Here is a 20,659-nt window from a genome sequence, read left to right on the forward strand (position 1 = left end):
CAAAAATAATAGCATCTATTGCTCGGGTCACAAGTTCAGCACTTGGCACAATCTCTGGAATATAGTAAATTGATTATGATTATTATTACGAATGGGGAATTAGAGAATGCCAAAGTCGAAGTAGAGAGATCCTTTTGGCTTCTGCAGTGAATCAGACAAGAAAAAACCATGCTCTGGAATAGAGCAGTTGCAATGAGAAAGGGGGGATTCACTTTTCAGAGATCAAACTGCTGAGACCTGGTGACCAGTTGGAGATGAGTGTTGGGAGAAGGCTAACACCCAACCTTCCAGCTTCGCAATGGGTAGATGCCGAGCCATCCAGGGATACCCATCTCCCGTGGATGTCGGGAAGCAGGCTTTAGGAAGTCCTGGGACCTAACACAGTTTTGTTTCATGGGAGCCGTAGCAGCCCCAGTTCTTTGGCAGGTCAGATGCTGCCCTGATGATTTTCACCCATTCTGCAGAGCAATGCAAAATACGTTACGCTTTATTCTGGTCTACAGAGGAAAGTTCTAAGTTGCTAGACCCTCCCCCAGGAAGATACGTTAAGGACACCCCTTAAAGCGCTCTGCAACTTTATTGGAAACTATGTTCTTTATGCTCCTGGTGGTGGAAAGTGGCAGTTCCATGGAAGGGGCTGGCTGCTCAGAGGGTGGGGTCAGGTGTGTCGTACGCTGCCCGGGGTGCTCTTTCTGCAACCCCTAGAACAGACCTTCACCCAGCAGCACCGACCCCAAAGAGCAGGGTCAAACCAGCCCTCAAATCCATGTTGCCACCAAGCCAGGAGCCCATGGACGTCTGTAGGACAATCCTCACCAGATCAGTTACTCTTCCTAGCCCATGAGGGCTAAGCTTGGAGAGGAACTATTATTATTATTCAGTGCCTTTCCCAAAAAAGGGTTCTGTTATTCCTAAAAGGTTTTCCGTTGTTTGATTTTCCACGGGCCTTGCATTGGGAATTGAGGAAATGCCACTGGTTCAGTGTTCAAAGAAAACTGTTTAATGGTGAGACTCACGGCACAGATGCTTCTGGATCTGGGGCCACAGGTGCAGTAGGGCCAGCCTCAGCTCCTTCCACAGCCGTGCCACTCAACGTGGGTTCCACCAACAGGACCAGCGCCAGTTCCCAAGCTGTCACTGGTCTGCTGTGCACTAAGTACAGAAACAGAGACACTTCTATAGCAATTTGACACTGCCAGGATACCCAAGAGCATCGTATTTGTTTCCTGAGACTGCTTTAACGAATCACCACAAACTTCGTGGCTGAAAACAACAGAAGTGTATCCCTCTCTTAGTTCTGGAGGTCAGAAATCTGAAATAAAGGCGTTAGAGGGTTGGTTCCTTCTGGAGACAGTGGAGGAGCATGTGGTCCACGTGTCTTCTCGTTTCTGGAGGCTGCTGGCAATCCTTAGCGTTCCTGGGCTTGTGGTTGTCTTACTCGAATCTCAGCCTCTGTCTGCACATGGCTTTCTCCTCTTTGGTCTGTGTCTTCTCCTTTTCTTTCTTGTATAGGATGGATTTAAGGCTACCTGGTTAATCCAAGGTGATCTCATCTTGAGATACTTAATTACATCTGCAAAGACCCTTTTTCCAAATAAGGTCACATTCACAGGTTCTGGGGATTTGAATGTGGACATATCTTTTGGGGAGTCTACCATTCAATGCCCTACATGGACCATAAGTGGACTCACCTTGTTGGACAGGTATAGAACAGACCAGGTGTCACCTATCTCCTGCAACTGATGGAAGGATTAGAAATAAAGAAAAACAAATAAATAGGGTGCTTCCCTGTGGAGTCTTTGAGACGTACTGCTCCACCCTGCACTTCACAATGCTCCACCAATCCAGGAGACTCTTTACAGATCTTCTCCAAAGAGCTACAAGTCTCTCATGGAACTCCTGAGATCTCCCACAGATCAAGCACAGCCCACAGATCCTTGGGAATCTTCTTAATCTCAATGTCTTACCAATCTCCACCCTCAGGGATACAGCTGAGCCAACGATTAAAGTCAGTTTTCCACGTTCCAGAGCACCAGGAGCAAGTAGAAGTCAATTTTCTTCTGCAGGAGACACTGCCTCTGCCTCTAAATATAGGTTTGGTACCTAACCCCCAATGCTAAGATTGTTAATGTGTCAGTTAGCATTTGCTGTGTAACAAACCACCCCAAAACTTGGTGGCCTCAAATAATGATTTATTATTTTTTACAATTCTGAGGGTTGTCTAGGCTTTGTTTGGTAGCCCTTGTTTGGTCTGGGTCCCGTTCAGCTTTTTTTTTGGGACCTTAGCTGAGATGGCTAGCATGGTTGGGATCCATCTCTTTCCACGTGGTCTTGTAACACTGAACAGGCTTGTTCAGATGATGGAAGAGGGTCTCCAGCAGCAAGAACCCCAATAGATAAGTGCTTTTCAAGCCTCTGCTTGAGCTACCTTTGCCCAAAGCGGGTCACGTAGCCAGGTCCCAATTCAGAGTGGAGGAATACAGTCCATTTCTTCATGGAAGACACAGAAAAGTCCGATTGCAAAGGGCCATATCAGGTTGCAAAGTATTGTGGCTGGTTTTGCAATCTAATGAAGATTGGAAAGGCTGAGTGATGCTGTTGGCTCTTGGTCTGTGGTCACTGCTCAATAAAATATCTACTGAATGCATGTTGTTTTGAGAGGTCTTCTGTTACTCTTAGTGGAGGTTAAACCGTTCAAAACATACTTCTCCCAGAGTCTGGTTCTGACTCTAGATGTCTTTGGATGCCAAAAAAAAGCTTAGTCATCTTCTGTTTGTGTTCTCATCATGGAAGAAGCCAGCAAAGTCCAGTGACCTGAGTAAGAGGAACTACTCCACCTCGGTGTCCTCCATAGAATCCACCACTGGTGTAGACGGGGGGCTGACCCTTCAGGGGGCGGCTCTCAACACCAGACCAGCCTGGTTCAGCTCTCCCCAGAGAGTCACACGTAACACTGTGTGTGATGAGGAAGCAAAGGAAATCGTTGGATGAAGAACAGCTCCATCAGCCACCCGAGTGGGAACCCACAGTGCTGCGCAGTCTGAGCACAGGGTCCACACTTTCCAATTGGGGGGGCTACTGCAGGCAACCAGGTGGGATCCCTCTCACCCTGGATTCTCTGGTAGAAACTCCTCAGCTGGGTTATCTGAGGAAGCTGGGCTGGCCTGCGTGACACAAGGATGTCTCTGGAGGCTTTCTTTTTCTGCTTTGCATGCACAATCCAGGTATGTCACCAGGTCTCTGAGCCATAGCTCCACTGTGTCTGTCTCTCTGTACAGAACCGGGTTCTGAGGATTGACACTCAATGTGATTCCTCCTCCTAAGGAGGATGAACATGGCACAAGAGAGAGCCTGAGCAGCCTCTGGGGACAATGAGACATGACCTCAGTCCACACCCACCAAATTCCTTATTTGGGATCACAGCAACACATCTCTTTGGGACTCCTCATTGGTCTCTACGGACGCTTTCTGTCCCCTTTCTGGGAAAAACTAGCCACCTGCAGTCTCCAGCCTCTGCATTCTGCCTTCAGATCTGCCTTGCAATTCTGAGGTGTCTACAGCCAGTTTGGTTCCCTTGATAGAAACTACAATGTTTGAGCTGCAGAAGGTTGTGGAGCTCAACATTTCCAACAGTGACCCTCGTGGGACCTGATCCTAGGAGATAATTGGGGAGGGGGTAGGCGTTTCATGGTCCAAAGCATTTAGAAAGTGCTTTGTAATCTGGTTGCATATTAAATGACACAGTTGCTTATTAAATGATCTAAGATAATATAGGAGGGGTCACAAGAGCGTGTAAAATATCCCCTGGGAGGAAGAGAGAGGAAAAGGAAGAGGGAGAGGAGAAGGAGGAAGAGGAGGAGGAGGAGGAAGAAAGGGGAAAAGGAGGAGGAAAAGAGGAAGGAAAGAAGAAGAGGAGGAAGAGGAAGAGAGGAGGAAGAAGGAGAAAGAGGAGGAGGAAGAGAAGGGGAAGGGGAGGACTATACATTTGATGGAGTCCAGTGGTTAAGAACACGGGGTCTTAACTTCAGATGCTCAAAGTTTACGTTCTGGCTCCACCTCTGCCAGCTGTGTGCGCCTGGGCACTGCATTCACCTCCTGTTGCGTCTGGGGTTTCCAGTCCTCTACTCCTGGGATTGTGGTGGGTATTAAACAGAGGGTGAGCACAGGGCCTGGAGCATAGTAAGTGCTCAATAAATTATGGTCATGGCGTTTTGTAATTTTTTTTTCCACTGACTATACATCATGGACTTTTCCTCCTTTCCTTAACATCAATTTTACTATCGACATAGTATTTCGTATTTCATCTTATGTCTGTACCAAAATCTACCAATCATTCCCCTATTGTTTGAGATTTAGAATACTTGCATTTTTCTTCAATATTAAAAAGTGCTATGATAAATACCTCTATAGCCAAATGTTCACATATCCATAACTATTTTAAGATAAATTTTAAGATCTATTTTAAGATAAATTTCTAGAACTTTAATTTTAGGGTCGACATTTTAAAGTGAATACTGTGACTTATGATTTCCATATGAGGCTTACCACTGAAGTCCTCTTGATTAGTTTCTAGTCTTTAATAATGAAGAGTAAACATTTTGCAGCCTTGCCCAGCTTTCCCCTGAACCTCTCAATTGGATTTGACCTTTGGCTGTGACCGTCCCCAGCCTTAGCTGAGGTCTCACGCTTGATAAGTGGGTCAGGGCCTCGGAGATGAAGTCAGCTTCTGCTCCGTTTCAAAATCTGAGCCCACGTCAGGTGCAATTGTTGTTCTTGAGCTCAGAGGCACACAGGGAACGATGTGTCATGGGGCTCACCCGCCCAGGTTCCATTCCAGGACCGTGTGTACTTGTCCTTCTTGCTGGAGATTTATGCACCACGTCTTGGCGGAGCCTGCGCCAAGCATTCCACTGGGTGGTGGCTTTTCCTTTCCACGTTCCCCAGTAAGATCCACCTCTGACCACCAAGTGCCAACCTGCCCTCTCAGCACTGACGTGCCCGGTCTGCAGAGGCCTAGAAAATTCATTCATTCCTCTCCTACTCTGTCCACTCCTATGGGACAAGATCCCGCTGTTTTCTCCACCTCCTTCAGCCCATTCCTGGCTGGAGAAAAAACAAAAAGTCACTTAGGAATAAGAGCCTTTGCAAAGTTTCAGAGTTTCCAATCCCAAGTCTACGTCAGTTTTTTTATCCTCTCTTGCTTAATTTGCTCCAGAATAACTTCTCTGCTATGTCAGGAGATGTCAGAGAAAAGACTGCTTTCTCCCAGTCCACTTGCATTTATGAAATCCGGCTTTCCTAAGCAACATCGCGCCTGGGAACAGAGGATCTTTTATAGGTCAAATTGTTCCATTGCCACAACATAACGATTCTGCTCTTTTTCTCTGCCACAGGTGAAGGAGCTAAAGATGTCATTTATTTCCAGATAAATCAGTAAATTTATAAAGACATAATTTAGGGAATGAGCCTTTCCCAACTTGATTTTTTCACATGTTTTTATGTCCTTCTCTTGTTCACAGAGAATATCTTCTAGGGACTTGGAGATGACATAGTTTTAAGTATGTCTATTTGTAGAGAAGCCCACTCGTAGAAGTCAAATGGGCTCCTTCTGCTCCTTCCTTCCCTTCCCTCTGCCTTCTTGTCCCCCTTCACTTGCTCTTTTACAAGCATCTCTTACCTGAGGTCAGAACCGTCTAGATGAGGCAGTAACCTGACTTTTGAGGACCCTCTCGGACCAGCTGTGCCCAGGCCTCGCCAAGACTCCCACGCAGGCTGCAGGCTGTAGTGGATTGGAAAAGGCTTTGTTTGTACTGTAAATACTCACCAGATATTTGTTGGGTGTCTGCTGTGATAGATGCTCCAGTGACGACTTAAACCGCTGGACAAAAATGCCCCATTAAGGCTCACCTCTGTTTTCTCCTCGGAGAGTCAGCATAATGGGAAAAATTGCAGGTTTGGGGATCAGAGGAACTGGTTTTGTGTCCTGGCTTTCACTGGCTGTTTCACCTAGAGGTTCTTCAAGCCTCATCTATGAAATGGGCATAAAGATTCTCTGTTGAAAGAGAAACTGTACACAACGGTCTTTTATACGCTCTAAAGCTCAGGAAGTCTGAGTCTCCTGGATTCTTGCCCCCTTGGACAACAGTGACCGTCTCATGAAGCCAATTTCTCACCAGAAGCTGTTCTGCTGCAAAGTGCGAGTGACACAGAACTTCCTGGAGGGTCTCATTGGCAGGATACGGCAGGATGCTTGAAAGGGGGGCCTCCCTTGATCGGTGCAATCAGTGGATGTTTCAAGGCATGTTCATGTTTCTGCAAAGGAAGAAGAAATGAGAACACGTAACTCGGCATCACGCCTCAGTATCTTAGGTGAAGCAGAGACATCAAATTATACGGTGTCTATGAAAGCACAGAGGCCAAACTGACAGCAGGATGCAAAATAGATCAGGGTGGGAAGTGTGGGAGCGCAGCCGGGCTGCTTGGCTTGAATCCCACTTCCCTCATTTCTTAGTGGTGCATCCTTTAGCGTCACTCAATGTGTGGCTGTGCTCAGTTTCCCCAGCTTAAGATAGAGGATGGTGGCAGCGCCCATTTTGTAGGGTTGCTGTGACTCACGTAAAACGTTTAGAATGGTGGCAGGCACATAGTTTGCCCCTCGTCAATATGAACTATTATTATCGTGGTTATCAGTGATGAACGGGTAATTGACTGCGACTGAGCTCTCGGGACACGGTGTGGCAGGAAAGCTCAGGCGTTGGAGTTAACTGGTCTTACGAGGCTTGGCTGTTTCTCAGAACAGTTGGAGCCCCTGGGTTGGAGATCACAGGGTCACGTCAAGCAGGCCACTGACAGCAGGTCCTCCAGGACTCGGCTGCTGGGGATGGTGGGGGGTTGATGGAGACCCAAGGCCAGGAGCCCGGGTCCTGGTGCCAACCAGCCTAGAGGGCAAAATTGGCAAACTCCACATTCCCTTGCCCCCCTCCTCTGAGACTGCAGCCATCGGAGTAGAAATAGTCTTCCCAGACATCTCCAGGCTGAAGCCTGTCCCGAGGGGCAGAAGAATCTGTCGTGCATTTTTGGAGTCTGAGGGGACCCCCAGGAAGGTGGGCAGCATGGAAGGGTCGGGGAAAGCACAGTCCTGGTTCCCAGCCCCCCTGGGCAGAACAGGACAAGGAAGGATTGAGAGAGACTCCTCTATCTTTCTCTCTCTCTCTACCTTTTTGTTTCTCTCTCTTTCACCAAATATCCACACACACACACAGACACACACACACAGACAGAAACAGACACACAGAGACACACACAGATACATACAGACACATACACACAGATGCACACAGACACACATGTACACACTCACAGATACACACTGTTGTACCTCACAGGGCTGTAAACCATAACACGCTACGATTCTGCAGCACAGAATCTCCACTGGGCTCCAGAGCAGAAGGGAGCTGTTAGGAAATCAGAGACAACCTGGCTCCAGATGACAATTCGGGCTGCTACCATGGAACACCTAGGAAAATTTTAAAAGTTACCCTTATCTGAGCCCCCTCCTAGACCCGCTAAATCAACCTCTCTGGGCAGGGGCCCAGGCCTCGGTTACTTGACAAGCTCTCCGGTGATCTAATGAGCTGTCAGGGTTGAGAACCTCTGCCGGGAAAAATGAAAATGACTTTGACAAAGGGAGAAAGACTGAATTGTTTCCTTTGGACTGGAAGAGGCACCAGCCTTGAGTGGAAGAGGGGAGCGGGCCAACAGGACCCCCTCCTGGCTGGGGACTCCGACACGACATAAAGTCTCCGTGGCAGAGAGGGACTTCCCCAACCTCCACCTGCCACTCCAGCTTGGGGGCTCCTGACACAAGAGATGGGGAAACTGCCAGAAATCCAGGAAATGCATCCAATGAAACCAAGCCCCCCTGCCTTACCTGGGAAGGCTTGCTAAAGATGGAAGACTCATTCTGGGAGCTCAAGGGGTGCAAATTTCAAGGAGCCCAAAGAATCCCCTGGTTTCATTTGCCTCCAGCTCTCTAACCATCCAATGACTCTGCCAGCCTGTCTTGCTGGGCAGGTTAGAAGGTTTTCAACAGAGGTTTGTTTATTTGGATTTAATTATCTCGTGAAGATCATCACTTAGGAGTGACTTCATGATGGACCCAGAAAGGCCCAGAAAGACAGAGCCAGAAGAAACTACTTCCCTGGGCTCCGTCCTGACACGCTGTCAGGGTGGAAAGTTGGGGTGGGGTCCGGGCAGGCAGAGCAGATCACAGGGACCATTTCAGGCTGTGGATTTAGCACACTGGAACCGACTTGGTGACTCTGAGACATTTGGCTCCCCGGGGTGATGCCGTGAAAGATTAACTGGGCAATATTTGAGCTCCTTAACACGATGTGGTTGATTTACAACGAGCTCCGTCTGCACACGTGTAACCCTATGTCCGCAGCCTCTTCACACGGGAAGAATTTGCAGGGAGGGCTGAGGAGGGAACTGAGAAGCGGCAGGACCTTTTTGGTATTTGCAGCAAGGACAGCCTTGGCACCAAATTTTCCGGGCATACCCACTGAGTCCAGGTTCTCCGTGCCCAGAGGAGCCTCTTGGGATCGCTGTGTTCTGGAAAGTATGCAAAGCTGGATGCTGTCTCTTTAAATAGTAGAGCTGAGCCGCTCTCAGGCCACCATGACATATCCTAGCGTTGGCCCAGCCCCTGAATAAACTGGAAAGGCGCCTGGTCCGGCTTCAGTAACAGGAGCATCACCAGGGAAGCGAGTCGGGCAGCCTGGTTGGAAGCAGCGGGGCTCCGACGGGTCTTCCAGCTGTGGGTCTCCCTGCAGCCCGTGGGGAGGGTCTCACCGTTGCACCCCTTGCATTTGCCTGAGGAATCCTTGCGGAGGAAGGAGTTTGCACAGTTCTGCCTGGTGAGTTCTCTTGGCAAACTGTGCCTCTCGGTGGCGGGTGTTTCTGCTTTGCAGAGAGTTGCCCAACTCCCCACCCCCTGCAGGCTGCAAATAGAGAGGACAGCAGCGGAGACAGCGTGTTTGTGTTGGAATTGACAGAAGGGTCAGAGGATTCCAGAGGCAGTTTTTAAATCCCTGGTAAAGAGCTGGATATATATTCTGGCTGGGGAGGGAAGAAGCTTCTAGAAACCCCCAACGCATCTAGATTTGAAGGGAGAAAGGGCTCCAGGTGCTCTTTCCCTGGTGAAGCACAGCTCTGTGCAACGGATGGGAGCGAGACGCTCCACCTGTAGCCCAGCCCTGGCCCAGCCCTGGGAGGTGCCCAGTGTGGTCAGCAGGCACTGAGCAGAGTTTCTATTTCATCTTCCACCACTGCGAGCAGGACAGGAAGCACGAGGCAATGAACGGGGGGATGAAGTCATGCGTCCAGCAGCTTATAGTGCAGTTGTGAGCTGGGTGGTTATGGATTAAAATATTGGGTTCAAAAGAACGAAAGAAACGAGGCGTGCCTTATGATGTGTGCACTTTTCTGGATGTAAATTACACTTCATTAAAAAGTTTAAATGATAAATATGAAAGAGGAAGGCAGGGAAAGAAGATCCTGAGTTAAATATGCTAATATTTGTCAAGTGCTCAGGAGAGTACTGGGTATACAGGAACTACCTAAAGACTGGTTAAGTAAGTAAGTAAATCTGAATAGCATAAAACAAGGCAACTATCCCTAGGGCAGATCTGACCTACAGAATGAATCACCAACGGAGAAGAGAAACTTCTGTTTCTTTGGGTAGCCATTCTCCTCGCTCGTGTGCCTTCAGCCTGTGGGAATTGCGGGCTATTTTAGAACAGGGTGGTCAGGCCTGCCTTGAAAAGTTAAATGTGGGTTAAATGTGATGAAGAAGACGATGATGATAATAAGGGCAGTACTTTACTGGACAGTGGGCTTCTATTATGTTCTGGACACTGAGCTAACTGCTTCACACACAGTGTCTCCTTCAATCCTCCCCAAACCCTTTAAAGTGGAAGCTAGTCCTTTTACAGATGAGAGATCCGAAGCTCAGCGAACTTAAGCTGATTATCCACACTCAGACACTGGCGAGCAGGGTAATCCGGTTTGTCTGAGTCCGAAGCCAGAGCATCTGATCACCGCCCTGCACTCTCTTTTGCAGACACCAGTGAACAGCACCAGGGAAAGGGTACGGCCTGTCTGTGGCATTTAACCAAATTCTTACAAGTGTTGTTTTTAATCGGACAGTGTAAAAGTTTTAAAAGACCACATTGCACTTGCAGAATTTTTCCTTGAACCAATTTTTACTTTTTAAGAGTAAGAATATACAATGACCTAACATAGCAGCTACTTTGAAATAGTAAAATAATATGGTACTGTTTGAATCATTTGGAATGACGAGGTTTTATGACAGTACATTGGCAGATAAGTGTGTGTGTGTGTGTGTGTGTGTGTGTGTGTGTGTGTAAATTTGCTGCATCTGTAGCAAAGGCGTTTACCATCCCCATTCGGGATCCCTGCTCCGTCCCTCCACGGCTGGCGGGCGCGGACCTCTCAGCCGCGCGCCTCCACCACGCCCGGATCAGCCCGCCTCTCCTGGGAACGCTGGCTGACTCGCCCCTCTGGCCGGCTGTGAATCAGCTGATTTCCCGGGCTGCTCTTCCTCCACCTCCAAGGGCCATTCCCCTCACCCCAACCCCAAACCGGAGAGGCCAGGGGAGCCCGGGAGCCAAGCCAGGCTGCAGCCGGCAAACATCGCCTGGAACGCAGCCGGCTGGGGGCTGGTTGTGCCCAGGCTAGAGGAGTCAGGGGCTGGGGAGTCAGCAGAACGCTCCCTCTCACCTTCCCCCATCCCTCTCCCCCAAGCAGAGCTGAGCTAGATGGGTCTCCACCCATCCCCCGGCCCGCGCACTTCCTGGGGGCGAAAGCGCGGGTGAGCGTGGTGCAGGTACCCCCAGAAAAGATACCAGGACAAGCCAGGGGACGTCAGGGCTGGAGAAGAGAAGGACCGCAGACCTTCCGCGGCTGGGGTGGGGTGGAGGGACACATCTTCCAGCCTCTCAGTGCCCGCTCCCCTCTACCCGGCGGAGAAGAAACCAGCCTAAGCCACCCGCGTCCGTGCGTCCCGAAGCCCAGCGCGGGGCACTGGCGGGGGCTACACTGGCGGCTTTGCCCACGTGGGCTGCGGGGGCGAAGGGCTGTTTATTGGTCAACACCAGGTTTCCACGCACTCTGCAGAGCCAGGGGAGGTGGGAGGCGAAGGCGAGAAGGCTCGGCTGCTTCTCGTTTCGAGTGAAAGTCTCAGCGGTTTTGCCGTGATCGACTTTTTCCTGGGGCGCATTTAAGGCCGAATAACTGTCTGCTGCCCTCCCTCCCTCCTGCCCTCTCTCCTCCTCGAGTCCCGCCCTCCCGCACACGCTGACCCAGGGACACACCCTACCGCAGCGACGCAAACAGGGCGTTGTTCCGGTTAAAGGGGGACGCCGGGAGCCTCCCACTCGCCCCTCGCTTGGCGCGCGTGCAGCCCCGCAGCGCAGCTGTTTTTGCGGACGCCAGCAGCCGAGCCGAGGCCACTCTGCGGAACGTGGACGGCTATTCCCCTGGGCTGTAAGTGGTTTTTTTGCGGAGGGCAGAAGAGATGGAGGAATATCATGGGCATCTTCCCTCGACGGTGCCAGAAAGCGCAGAGCAGGCGCGGGCGCTGGGCTGGCCAGGTCCCCGAGTTTCTGTCTGAGCGCGGGGACCCCTGTCAGTCTCGTATCACTCCTGCCAGGCTTGGGGGATACAACGAGGGGCACCTTTGCGGTCTGTGCACTGAACGCATTGCTGGGTTTTGGGGTCGGGATGGAGGGTAGGGTCGGTGCATTTTTTCGTCTCGCTGGGGAGGCGCCGAATCGGGAGCATATTGGCAGAGCAGCCCCTGCGGTGCACTATCCGGGGGTGTTGGACACCAGTGGTCCCCTAGTTCCTAGCTACCTGCCCTCCTCTTGCAGTAGGAATCATCATATTTAAGTTAACCCTCTTGGGAGACATTAGATTCCCTGTCTTATTATTTTTTTTTTTTTTTTTTTTTTTTTTTTTTTTTCTGGATATTCCGGGGTTTCTTGGACTGTTTCTTGTGGAGAGGAATGGAGGGGTATAGGATTGGGTTCTTTTAAAACTGGATTATTGAAATCTCTCCCCGGACCCCAAAACTCTGTCATGATGGCCCCCAAAGACGCAGCTGGCCTTTCACCGCCGTACATATCCTCTAACAAGTCACCCCGCCACCCCCAGCCCCCGCCGTCAGTTCCCCAAAGTCTAAAACGCGGGGCTTGGACCGCAGGACCCCCGGCTCTGACCGGCTGGAATTCTCCGGGACTCGAGCCTTTACTCTTCCCGCCAGGCATCTCCTCCCCTCGGTCCGGCATCCGGTCCCCTGCGCCACCGCACCCAGCCCGAGCCGAGGCTGGCCCAGGTCCGCGCCCCAGCTCTGGGTGCAGGCGTCGCAGCCGGGTCCCCCGGGCGAAAACGTGCGGGGCCAGCCCGGGAGCGGAAGGGGAGGGCACGCCGCCTGCCCCCGCCAGGAACTGCCTGGGAAGGGCGAGCGGTGGGCGGGGAGCGCGGGGTCGGGCGGCCGCCGTTCGGGGCCATCCCTTCCTCTCCAAACTCCCCGGCTCGGCACCGTCTCCCCGGAGCCGCCGGCGTCACCGCCCGGCAGACACGGGGCCAGGACGGCTCCTTTTCGCTGGCAGAACTGGGCGGAAACTTGGAGGATAACGGAACGCGGATCCTCCCTCCGCACCGGGGTCCGGGAAAGCAGCCTCCCAGCTGCTCTGCCCGCAGCCTCGTCGCCTGTGTCCCCAGGCCTGCTTTTCCCCTCGCAGAAATCCGGGCACCGCCCCCCTGGTCCCTTGCCCACCCTACTCCGCAGGGGAACGTGCCATCTGAACCCGGGTCCCGGAGAACTTGCGCTCCGCCCCTGGTCTCTCCGACCCTGGGAAGGGCCCGGGGCGGGTGGAGGCGTGTGGTGGCTTTAGCTGGTCATCCGGGAAGCCCCTCTCCTCCCGGGCTGACCTAGACGTGCGCGCCGCGCGCACCGCCTTTTTGGTTCCAAAGCCAAGGACGTCCCGGGAAGCCTCGGGCGGGCGCAGGGGCCGCGGGGCCGGGAAGCTGCGGTCGGCTGCTGCCCCCTCCCGGCCACCCGGCGGAGCGAGGGCGCGCCACTCCCCACCCCTCTTCCACCCCCTCTCCACCCTCCCCGACCCGGGCGGGCGGGCCCACAGGGCGCCGGGCCCGGGCATTCCGCTCGCGCAGTGACCCTCCCTCCGCGCGCTGCTCCCTCGCCCTGGCTCGTTCCGCGCCACTCGCCGGCCCGGGCCTTGGTCTCACCTCCCGCTTCCTCTCTCCCCGGGCAGGCAGATCCCCCCGCTGAGCAGAACTTGCCACCATGCTCCTGCTGCTGCTGGGCATCATCGTCCTCCACGTCGCCGTGCTGGTGCTGCTGTTCGTCTCCACCATCGTCAGCGTGAGTGCCGGGCTGGGGGGCGCACGGCGCGCCCGGGGCCGGCGGGAGGGAGCGGGCCCCGCGGCGCGCTGAGTCCCGGACCGGTTCCCAGCCTGCGCTCCCTCCCCGTTCGCGGCTGCGTTGTTATTTGCAGACACCGTTAAGTCTCAGAGGTCCCAGGGCGTTTGGCATTTTCTGGCAACCTGCCCCTTTTTAGTTGTTTTGAGAAAAGCAGAGCAGATCCAGGGGTGGGAAGGAAGCAGAGCGCTGGACCGGGCTGGCGTCGCAGGCCGCGAGTTGGCCCGAGTCGTCACCGGGTCCTCCGACCCCAATTTGAGGAGATTGTTGAATTTTTTTGATGCCGTTTTGTTGAGGAGGAAAGTGAAGTATTGGTGAAGGTTCGCTTTTCTCGTCGTCAGAACTGAAAGGATCGATGGGACAAGTTTATAAAATGCTCTTTGGGACTTGAAACTGGGAAGTTTAAAATTGACGTCTCAGAAAGAGGTCAGGGTGCCAGGTCTGCGTGAAGATGTGGACAGAACCCCTTGTCACCAAAACCTCCACTGACAGGAACAGGTCTCCAGAAGGGCTTTTGCTACAAAATGACCAAATGTCAAACGCATTAGAAACTTCTTTTCTTGGCTCTGAAGATGAGCCCGGACCCAGGGCGGTTAAACGGCTGTGACTGTAGCTTCTTAACTTCAGGCAGGTCCCAGGGATGTGATTCTTGTCCTTTTAAAAGCTGAGACATGATTATGTGGGATTGAGAGACAGTGATGTTGGGGGCGTTGTGAATTGGTTTATCATTCATACGATTCTCCGCACCACGTCGATTGTGCCGGATGACAGCCTTTTCAGACTGAACTAAAAGTGAGGAAATGGGTTTGGGTGGGGGGGGTGGGCTTGGCTTGGGGAAGGCACCCAGGAAGTAAGGGGAGCAGAGAAAGCTTGAATGCAGGTGTCTCGGTTGAGTCCTCGGCACCTTCTAGTACAGTGCACACTTGTGCACGGGACAGCTCAGATGTGGTGCTTTTCCACTCACAGAGTGCTTTGCAGTTACAAGAGGTTGGCTCTCTGCTCATCGCCCCGTCCGAGGCTGGCTGTCACCGCCGCCTTAACCAGGGTGTGGCCTCTGCCCTTACCCCCCTGGTGGGGGCGGCTGAGGATGGCCTGTGGAACTGGCTGCCTTCTGCCTTCCCTGTGTCTTCACCCCCTTGCCCCTGCCCCCTTCGCCCCTCACTGTCCCCCCTGACTCAGGATGTCCGATTCTTTCTAGCAATGGCTGGTGAGCGACGGGCTCACGATGGACCTCTGGCAGAACTGCAGCATGTCGTCCTCCGGCAGCATCCAGCACTGCGCTCTCTCGTCGACTAACGGTGAGCCTGGCTGGCTTTCTCCCCTGGCACGGCTTCCTACGTCTGTAACTTGTTTCCCAGGCCGGACCTGGAGACCCTCCTTCTTGGAAGGCAACAAGCTTAGAATGTTGTTGCTGGGGTGGGGTGGAGTATGGTGGGGACGTGTGAACCCCAGAGGAAGAGGAAGAGGGAGCCTTACAGTGCACCCCTCTAACAGGGAAAGGCTCTTGAGCTCCCTCCTCATCACTTGCTATTATTTTTCAAAAGAATTCTTTCTGAGTAAGGAAATATGGATCAAGACAAGTAATGAAGATGGAATAATAGCTAAACCTTTGGTGGACCTCACTGGGACTTTTGATCCAACCGTCTTCTTTGTCTGTGTCCAGAAATGTCCCACCACTTCCTCCCACCGTGACAGTGGGGCTGTCCCAAGGACAATGGGGCCTGCTTTGGGTTGTCCAGTTACAATGTTGCCCTTCGGGATCTCAGGCCTCAGTGGTGCCACCTGGCATAAAAACCATGGAGTGTTTCCTTGTTGCAAGATGTGTGTGTGTTCGCAAAGCCCTAGTCTGAGCTTGTGGGTTCTTTGTCTGGAAGATTGCATTTCTGCTCTGGTCTCAGCGCTTTTGCTTGGAAACTATTGGAAAATGGGCTTAAATTGGAGTCAGCTTACAGGGAGAGTCGGCAAGGGGAGGCACCCCTGGGGAGCCCTAGCACCTAGAGGTGTGGAATGCTCAGCACGTGGCCTGGTGTCTTTGGGTATGGAGAGGCATGTGTCCTTTTAGTGGCCGTTGGGTGCATAGTGGCAGTGTGGAGCCCGGGAAGGGGCCACAACATTAGGAGTTGGAAACACAGGGAGCCCTGCTCAGCACAGTTTAGTGCTCTGCAGGCTGTGTCCTCAGCCTGGAGAGGGAAGGAGTCATAGAAAGGGTAGGGCTTTCTGAGCATCTCTGAAGCACGGTTTTAAGTGTTGCTGCAGTTACTCCTAGATCCGATATTTATGTCAAGATGGCTATACTTGATGAGAGAAACCAATTTTGATCCAGCTCAATATGGCAAGCAGGGAAGTCACCCTTAGTTAGGGCTTTGCAATTCTGTTTCTTTGCTGGACTTTTTTTTTTTTTTTTTTTTACTTCCTATGGGCTCTGCACCCAAATAATATCCAAGCATGCCATGGAAGCATTTCAAACAAATATCTTGAGCCTCAGTATAAATAGAAATCGCCAAGTCATGTGGCATCTTTCGTGGAAAGGGTAAGAAAAGAAGACTTTCCTAGTGGAGTAGAACGCTCTGCTTCATGCTTCCACGTTCCTGCAAAAACAAAACCAAAAACAAATTAAAGGACCCCACTCTTTATTGAGCAGAGGTGGGGAAGCTTGTCTTTTCTCTGAGTGCATGGGGGGTATGGAATTAAAACCATCCTCAGGGCTTGCACGTTGGGTTTACATGGCGATTTGGCAACAAAGTAAATGAGATGCTCACAAGTGCACCCCTAGCGCTGATAGCACTGCTTGCCCCCAAAGCCCCAGCATCCGGCCCCTCCTCCCCCCACGCCTCCAGGGTCTGGCCGAGTTCCCTGGAAACTCAGGGCGAGAGGCTGCTCCCTGCTGCCACCTGGTGGCCGCGCAGCAGGGCGGCGGCGTGCAGGGCTCCGTTCCCAAGTGCGGTTTGTCCACGTGGGGCTGGCACGGAATGCTGCGCTCTCGGCCGGAAAGAGGGGCAGCTTTGGCAGGGGTGTCAAAACCCGGCCGTGTTTCGGTAGAGATGGACGGCAGAGGAACAGCTTCCTAAGTTGTATCCAAATCTCCTGCAGGAAGGAAAGTGACATCTGCCCGGTGGCCTGGTACTTACCTGCATTTGGCTGTCATTCAGCCCCCCAAGCGGACTTCAAAGAGGCACGTGTGCTGTTTTAATCAGAAAACTTCTTATCGCTCAACTTGCTGCTTCGGTGCCATGCTTATCTTTTCAGGTTCACTTGCAGTAACTTTGGGGTTCCAGCTTAAGATGGTTTACTTTCTGTAAGGACCCCACTTCCTTCTTTAGGTCTTCTTTCTCAGTTCTCACAATCAGGGCATTTTGAAGAAATTCAGACAAGCCCTCAGACAAGCTGTGTTTGTTTTGATTCAGGCTTATTTTGAGCAAGGAGTTTCCAGTTGAGCCTCCAAGCAGTGATCTTTGTTGGAGTCTTCGGTGTGTGCGACGACTTCGGCTGTCACAGGCCAACTCTTTCATGACTGCTCTTTCTTGTTTTGGTCTAACCATTGCCATGACTGATGCTAAGGGGAAAAATATATATGATTTCTTGCAATTGGGAAGCCTTTGCAAATGAATGGAGCTAGTTGCAGGTCATTTAACCTTGTTTGTATTTGTTCTTAGAATGTTCAAGACACTTTTTGTTTAAGCAATTGAAAGTAATTCATTGTTGATAGTGATTCGGGAAGAAGATGTTGTGTGAGTGTGTTATATGGAAAGTACTTTGGTGTTCATGGCTTGCTCTTGACAACCCTGAAGAGCCTGGTTTTCTTGTGTGTGGGGCCACGGGGTCCCCATTCATTGTGTTTTCTACACAGACGGTGTCCCCTGGTGCTGTGCAATGGGGTGCCCAGTCTACATCACACATCTGTTTTACACAGTTTGATGTTATGTGGTTTGAAGAAGTTATGCCCGATCTTTCCTCCAAGCTACCTCTTGATATTGGACGTAGTTTTAGATTTCTTACCAGCTGCCCTCAACTCGGCCTGCCTTCTCATGTTCTAAATTCATCATACACACCTTCTGGTCCCTTCCTTCTCCCAACTGTAGGCAGAGGTGAAGGAGTCGTGATCTTCTACTGAATGTCTTCTGGGCCTGGGGGTTACGAGACTTGCCCCTGGTGATCCCGAGTCACCAGTTGTGGACGATGAGTCATGGCACAGGCAGCCTCGGCCAGAGGCCCCGGGAGTGGGGGCTGGCAAACTGCAAGTGCGTCAGCAGTCAGGGAGGAAGTGGGGTGGAAGTCTTGGGTGGGAGGTGAAATTTGATCCATCCATCCTCCAAAAGATGGGTCAGATATAAATAGACACAGGCAAGGGGGGTATATTCCCTTCGAGGCAATGAAGCTACCAGAAGCAAGGGGACAGCAGTGCATGGGACATGTAGACAAGTCGGCCAGTGTTTGCTCAGGATTCGGGTCAGCTGCAAATAACAGAACATCCCCAAAGGGTGGTGGTGTTAATAAGACAGTTTATTTTTCTCCAGGATAGGTATGACAGTTCCTTGAAATTGTCAGAGACCCAGGTCTTTCTAACTCATTTCTTTGCTGTCTCTTGGGTTTGGCCCTCATCTTCGTGGCCCAAAAGGCTGTTGAACTCCGGCCATTTCATCCACGTTCCAAGCAGTAGGGTGGGGAGAGAAGGAGGAGAAGAATGTGACCTCCTTCCTTTTCTTAAAAAAAAAATTATTTATTTTTAGTTGTGGAAAAATATACATAACAAAAATCCTTTTAACCATTTTAAGTGGAGAAGTCTTTTTGACACTAAATACATTGATAATACTGTGTAACTTTCACCATCTCTTTTTCCAGACTATTTTCATCATCCTAAAGCAAAACTCATACTCATTTGGCAAGAACTCCCCATTCCCCCCCTGCCCTCAACCACTGTTCTGCTTTCTGTTTCTATAATTTTGCTTATTCTAACTATTTCATAGAAGCGAAGTCATACAATATTTGTCCTTTTGTGTCGGGCTTATTTCACCCAGCACGATGTCTTCAAGGTGTGTCCATGTTGTAGCAAGTACCAGCTCTTCACATCTTTTCCCGGCTGAATCCTAGTCCATTGTACGGATGTACCACTTTCTGTTTCTGCATCCCCTGTTGATGGACACTTGGGTTGCTTCCTTTTAATGAGACTTCCAGATGGACCTCACATTTCTGTGTCTATCTCATAGCTGGAACTCAGTGGAAGGGAGGCTGAGAAATGTAGCGTTTTGGCCCCTGGAGAAGCTGGTTTCCCGATTCATAGACATTTAATAACGAGCACCGCCTGCAACCCTGACTTGAAATTGCTTCTCTCAGAGGCTGTGGCCACCCCTGCCGTCCCCAGCATGCTTGTTGACATCACTGTGCTGGGTCCTAGGTAGTTTCAGTGCCAGGCCCAGCTATTTTAGGATTCTGCAGGTATCCAGTCTCTTCTCAAACCCAAGCTCTCTCAGCAGCACGTTCGTCTTGCCGTGACCCAAATCAGAAACTGCAGAACCGTCTTAGTCTTCTCTCTGTTGATTTCTCTACTTCTGCCCTGTTCATTGAGAGAGTCTTATTATTGTTTCATGATGCCTCTTGAACCTTTCTTTTCCTCCAGTTCCTCTGAACAGAAGGCACTCCGGGGTCCCTTCTGAACCCCAGACCCCTAAACCCACTGGGATGTCTCAGAGCCCCCCACCCTCATACCCCATCAACATGTGCAAGGTCACCCGCATTCTCTTCCACCAGGCTGCCCCGTTGCTGGTGCCACCAGCCGGCCTCGGGTCTGGGCTCTCCCTGATGTGTTTCCTTCTCTCTCCCTTCTTGATTCAGTAGGGAAACTGTCAGCCGGTCTCATGTGTCTGTCTGTTGTTGCCATGTCTGTGGTCAAACCACCTCCAGTCTTGCCAGAGCCGTAGTTTTCTACCTGGTTTCCCCAGGCCCCTTCTTGCTCCCTTGTGACTCATTTTTTCATATTCTATCTATGAGGATGTATGAAAAATACAAACCCAATCATGGCACTCCCCAACTTCAGGCCTCCAGAGGCTCTCTGTTGGACCTGATCTTCAGATGAAATTCCTCCATAAGGACCTTAGGAATTGACCTTGAGCTCCCGTCTCCCAGCTTGCCTCCCTCCTCCTGGGGTTTCAAACTTCACTTAGTTCCTTGAATGTGAAGGGCCACTTCCCATCTCAGGCTTCCCTCCTTCCCGTCCTTGTGTTCTTCTGTTTGGAATGTTCTGCTGAACCCCTTCTCACACAGACCTTCTATTTTACTGGGCAAACCAGTCCCTGAGCATAGATAACATGGAGCAGTGAGGGGGCTGTGGAGGGGGTGAAGCAGGGTATTGTGATAATGAGGGCTGGCGTGGGGAGGGAGCCCTCTTTGAGGTATGGCCCATTGAGGGGACCAGGAGCTGCCATATGGACAGTCATGGGGTGGTGGGGGGCTTTCCAAGGTAAAGGGACCCTCGAGTGCAACATTGTCTACCAGGGAGAGAAGGAACTGGGTGTGTTTGAAGCACAGAAGGCAGGCCAGTGAAGCGGGAACAGAGAGCAAGGGCTGGAGTAGCAGGTGGTTCTGAAAGTCCTCCTAGACCTGGAAAGCAGTTTGGGGTGCACTGAGGCATTGCTAATGTTTACGATTTCATCCCGAGCTGCTCTGTCTTACAAGTGTTTTCGTTCCAAGTTAAGGTAACAGTCCGGAGCATTTATAAGGCTGAACATAGCAGAAATCTTGCAAAGTAGAAATGCACCGTTGTATTTTCAGTGATTATCCTGGGTGAGGGGATTCTCGTCACATTTATCATTTTCTTTTCCTTTGCTGCCTGACACTTTTTCCTTTTTGAGATCTTTTACTTTTCTAATCAGAATATAGCCACAAACATTAACTTATGTTAAGAAATTACTATTTACAATCAGATATGTCCTCTCTGCCTTGATGAAGAGCTTGGCTTCTCAGGGCAGTGCAGGAAGGGTCCAGACTGGGGCAGACGTGACGAGGCCGGTTCCTAGAGCCCTTGTTTGCAGACTGATAAGGTCTGAGAAGCTCTGGTGGGGACTGGGGATGGGGATGGGATGCCCCCTGGAGCTCTCACCCCTTGGGGTAAGTTTATAATCTGCTGACCCAGAAGGTTCA

At 51.4% G+C, this 20,659-nt stretch overlaps 1 protein-coding gene and 1 long non-coding RNA gene across 4 annotated transcripts in view; one reads left to right on the plus strand and one right to left on the minus strand.

The window, feature by feature from the left end:
- Positions 1-1,037: 1,037 nt before the first annotated feature.
- On the minus strand, positions 1,038-8,145 carry LOC119514093. The gene is made up of 5 exons (XR_005212750.1): positions 7,931-8,145; positions 6,174-6,312; positions 5,908-6,028; positions 5,678-5,779; positions 1,038-1,152 (listed from the first exon to the last, which is right to left on the minus strand). It is a non-coding gene; the product is annotated as an uncharacterized LOC119514093 (long non-coding RNA).
- Positions 8,146-8,734: 589 nt separating this feature from the next.
- Positions 8,735-20,659, plus strand: part of PMP22 (peripheral myelin protein 22) — a 32,670-nt gene continuing 20,745 nt past the window's right edge. Inside the window, exons 1-3 of one of the 3 annotated variants that reach the window (XM_037809659.1) lie at positions 8,735-8,918; positions 13,359-13,468; positions 14,724-14,823. In XM_037809659.1, the coding sequence (XP_037665587.1) occupies positions 13,391-13,468; positions 14,724-14,823 (178 nt within the window). In that variant the 5' untranslated portion in view covers positions 8,735-8,918; positions 13,359-13,390. Of the gene's footprint in view, positions 8,919-11,413; positions 11,569-13,214; positions 13,469-14,723; positions 14,824-20,659 lie in introns of those variants that run through there. The other 2 variants (XM_037809657.1, XM_037809658.1) reach the window with 2 other exon arrangements.

Source organism: Choloepus didactylus, chromosome 18 (assembly GCF_015220235.1).
Source record: "Choloepus didactylus isolate mChoDid1 chromosome 18, mChoDid1.pri, whole genome shotgun sequence".
Taxonomy (NCBI): Eukaryota; Metazoa; Chordata; class Mammalia; order Pilosa; family Megalonychidae; genus Choloepus; species Choloepus didactylus.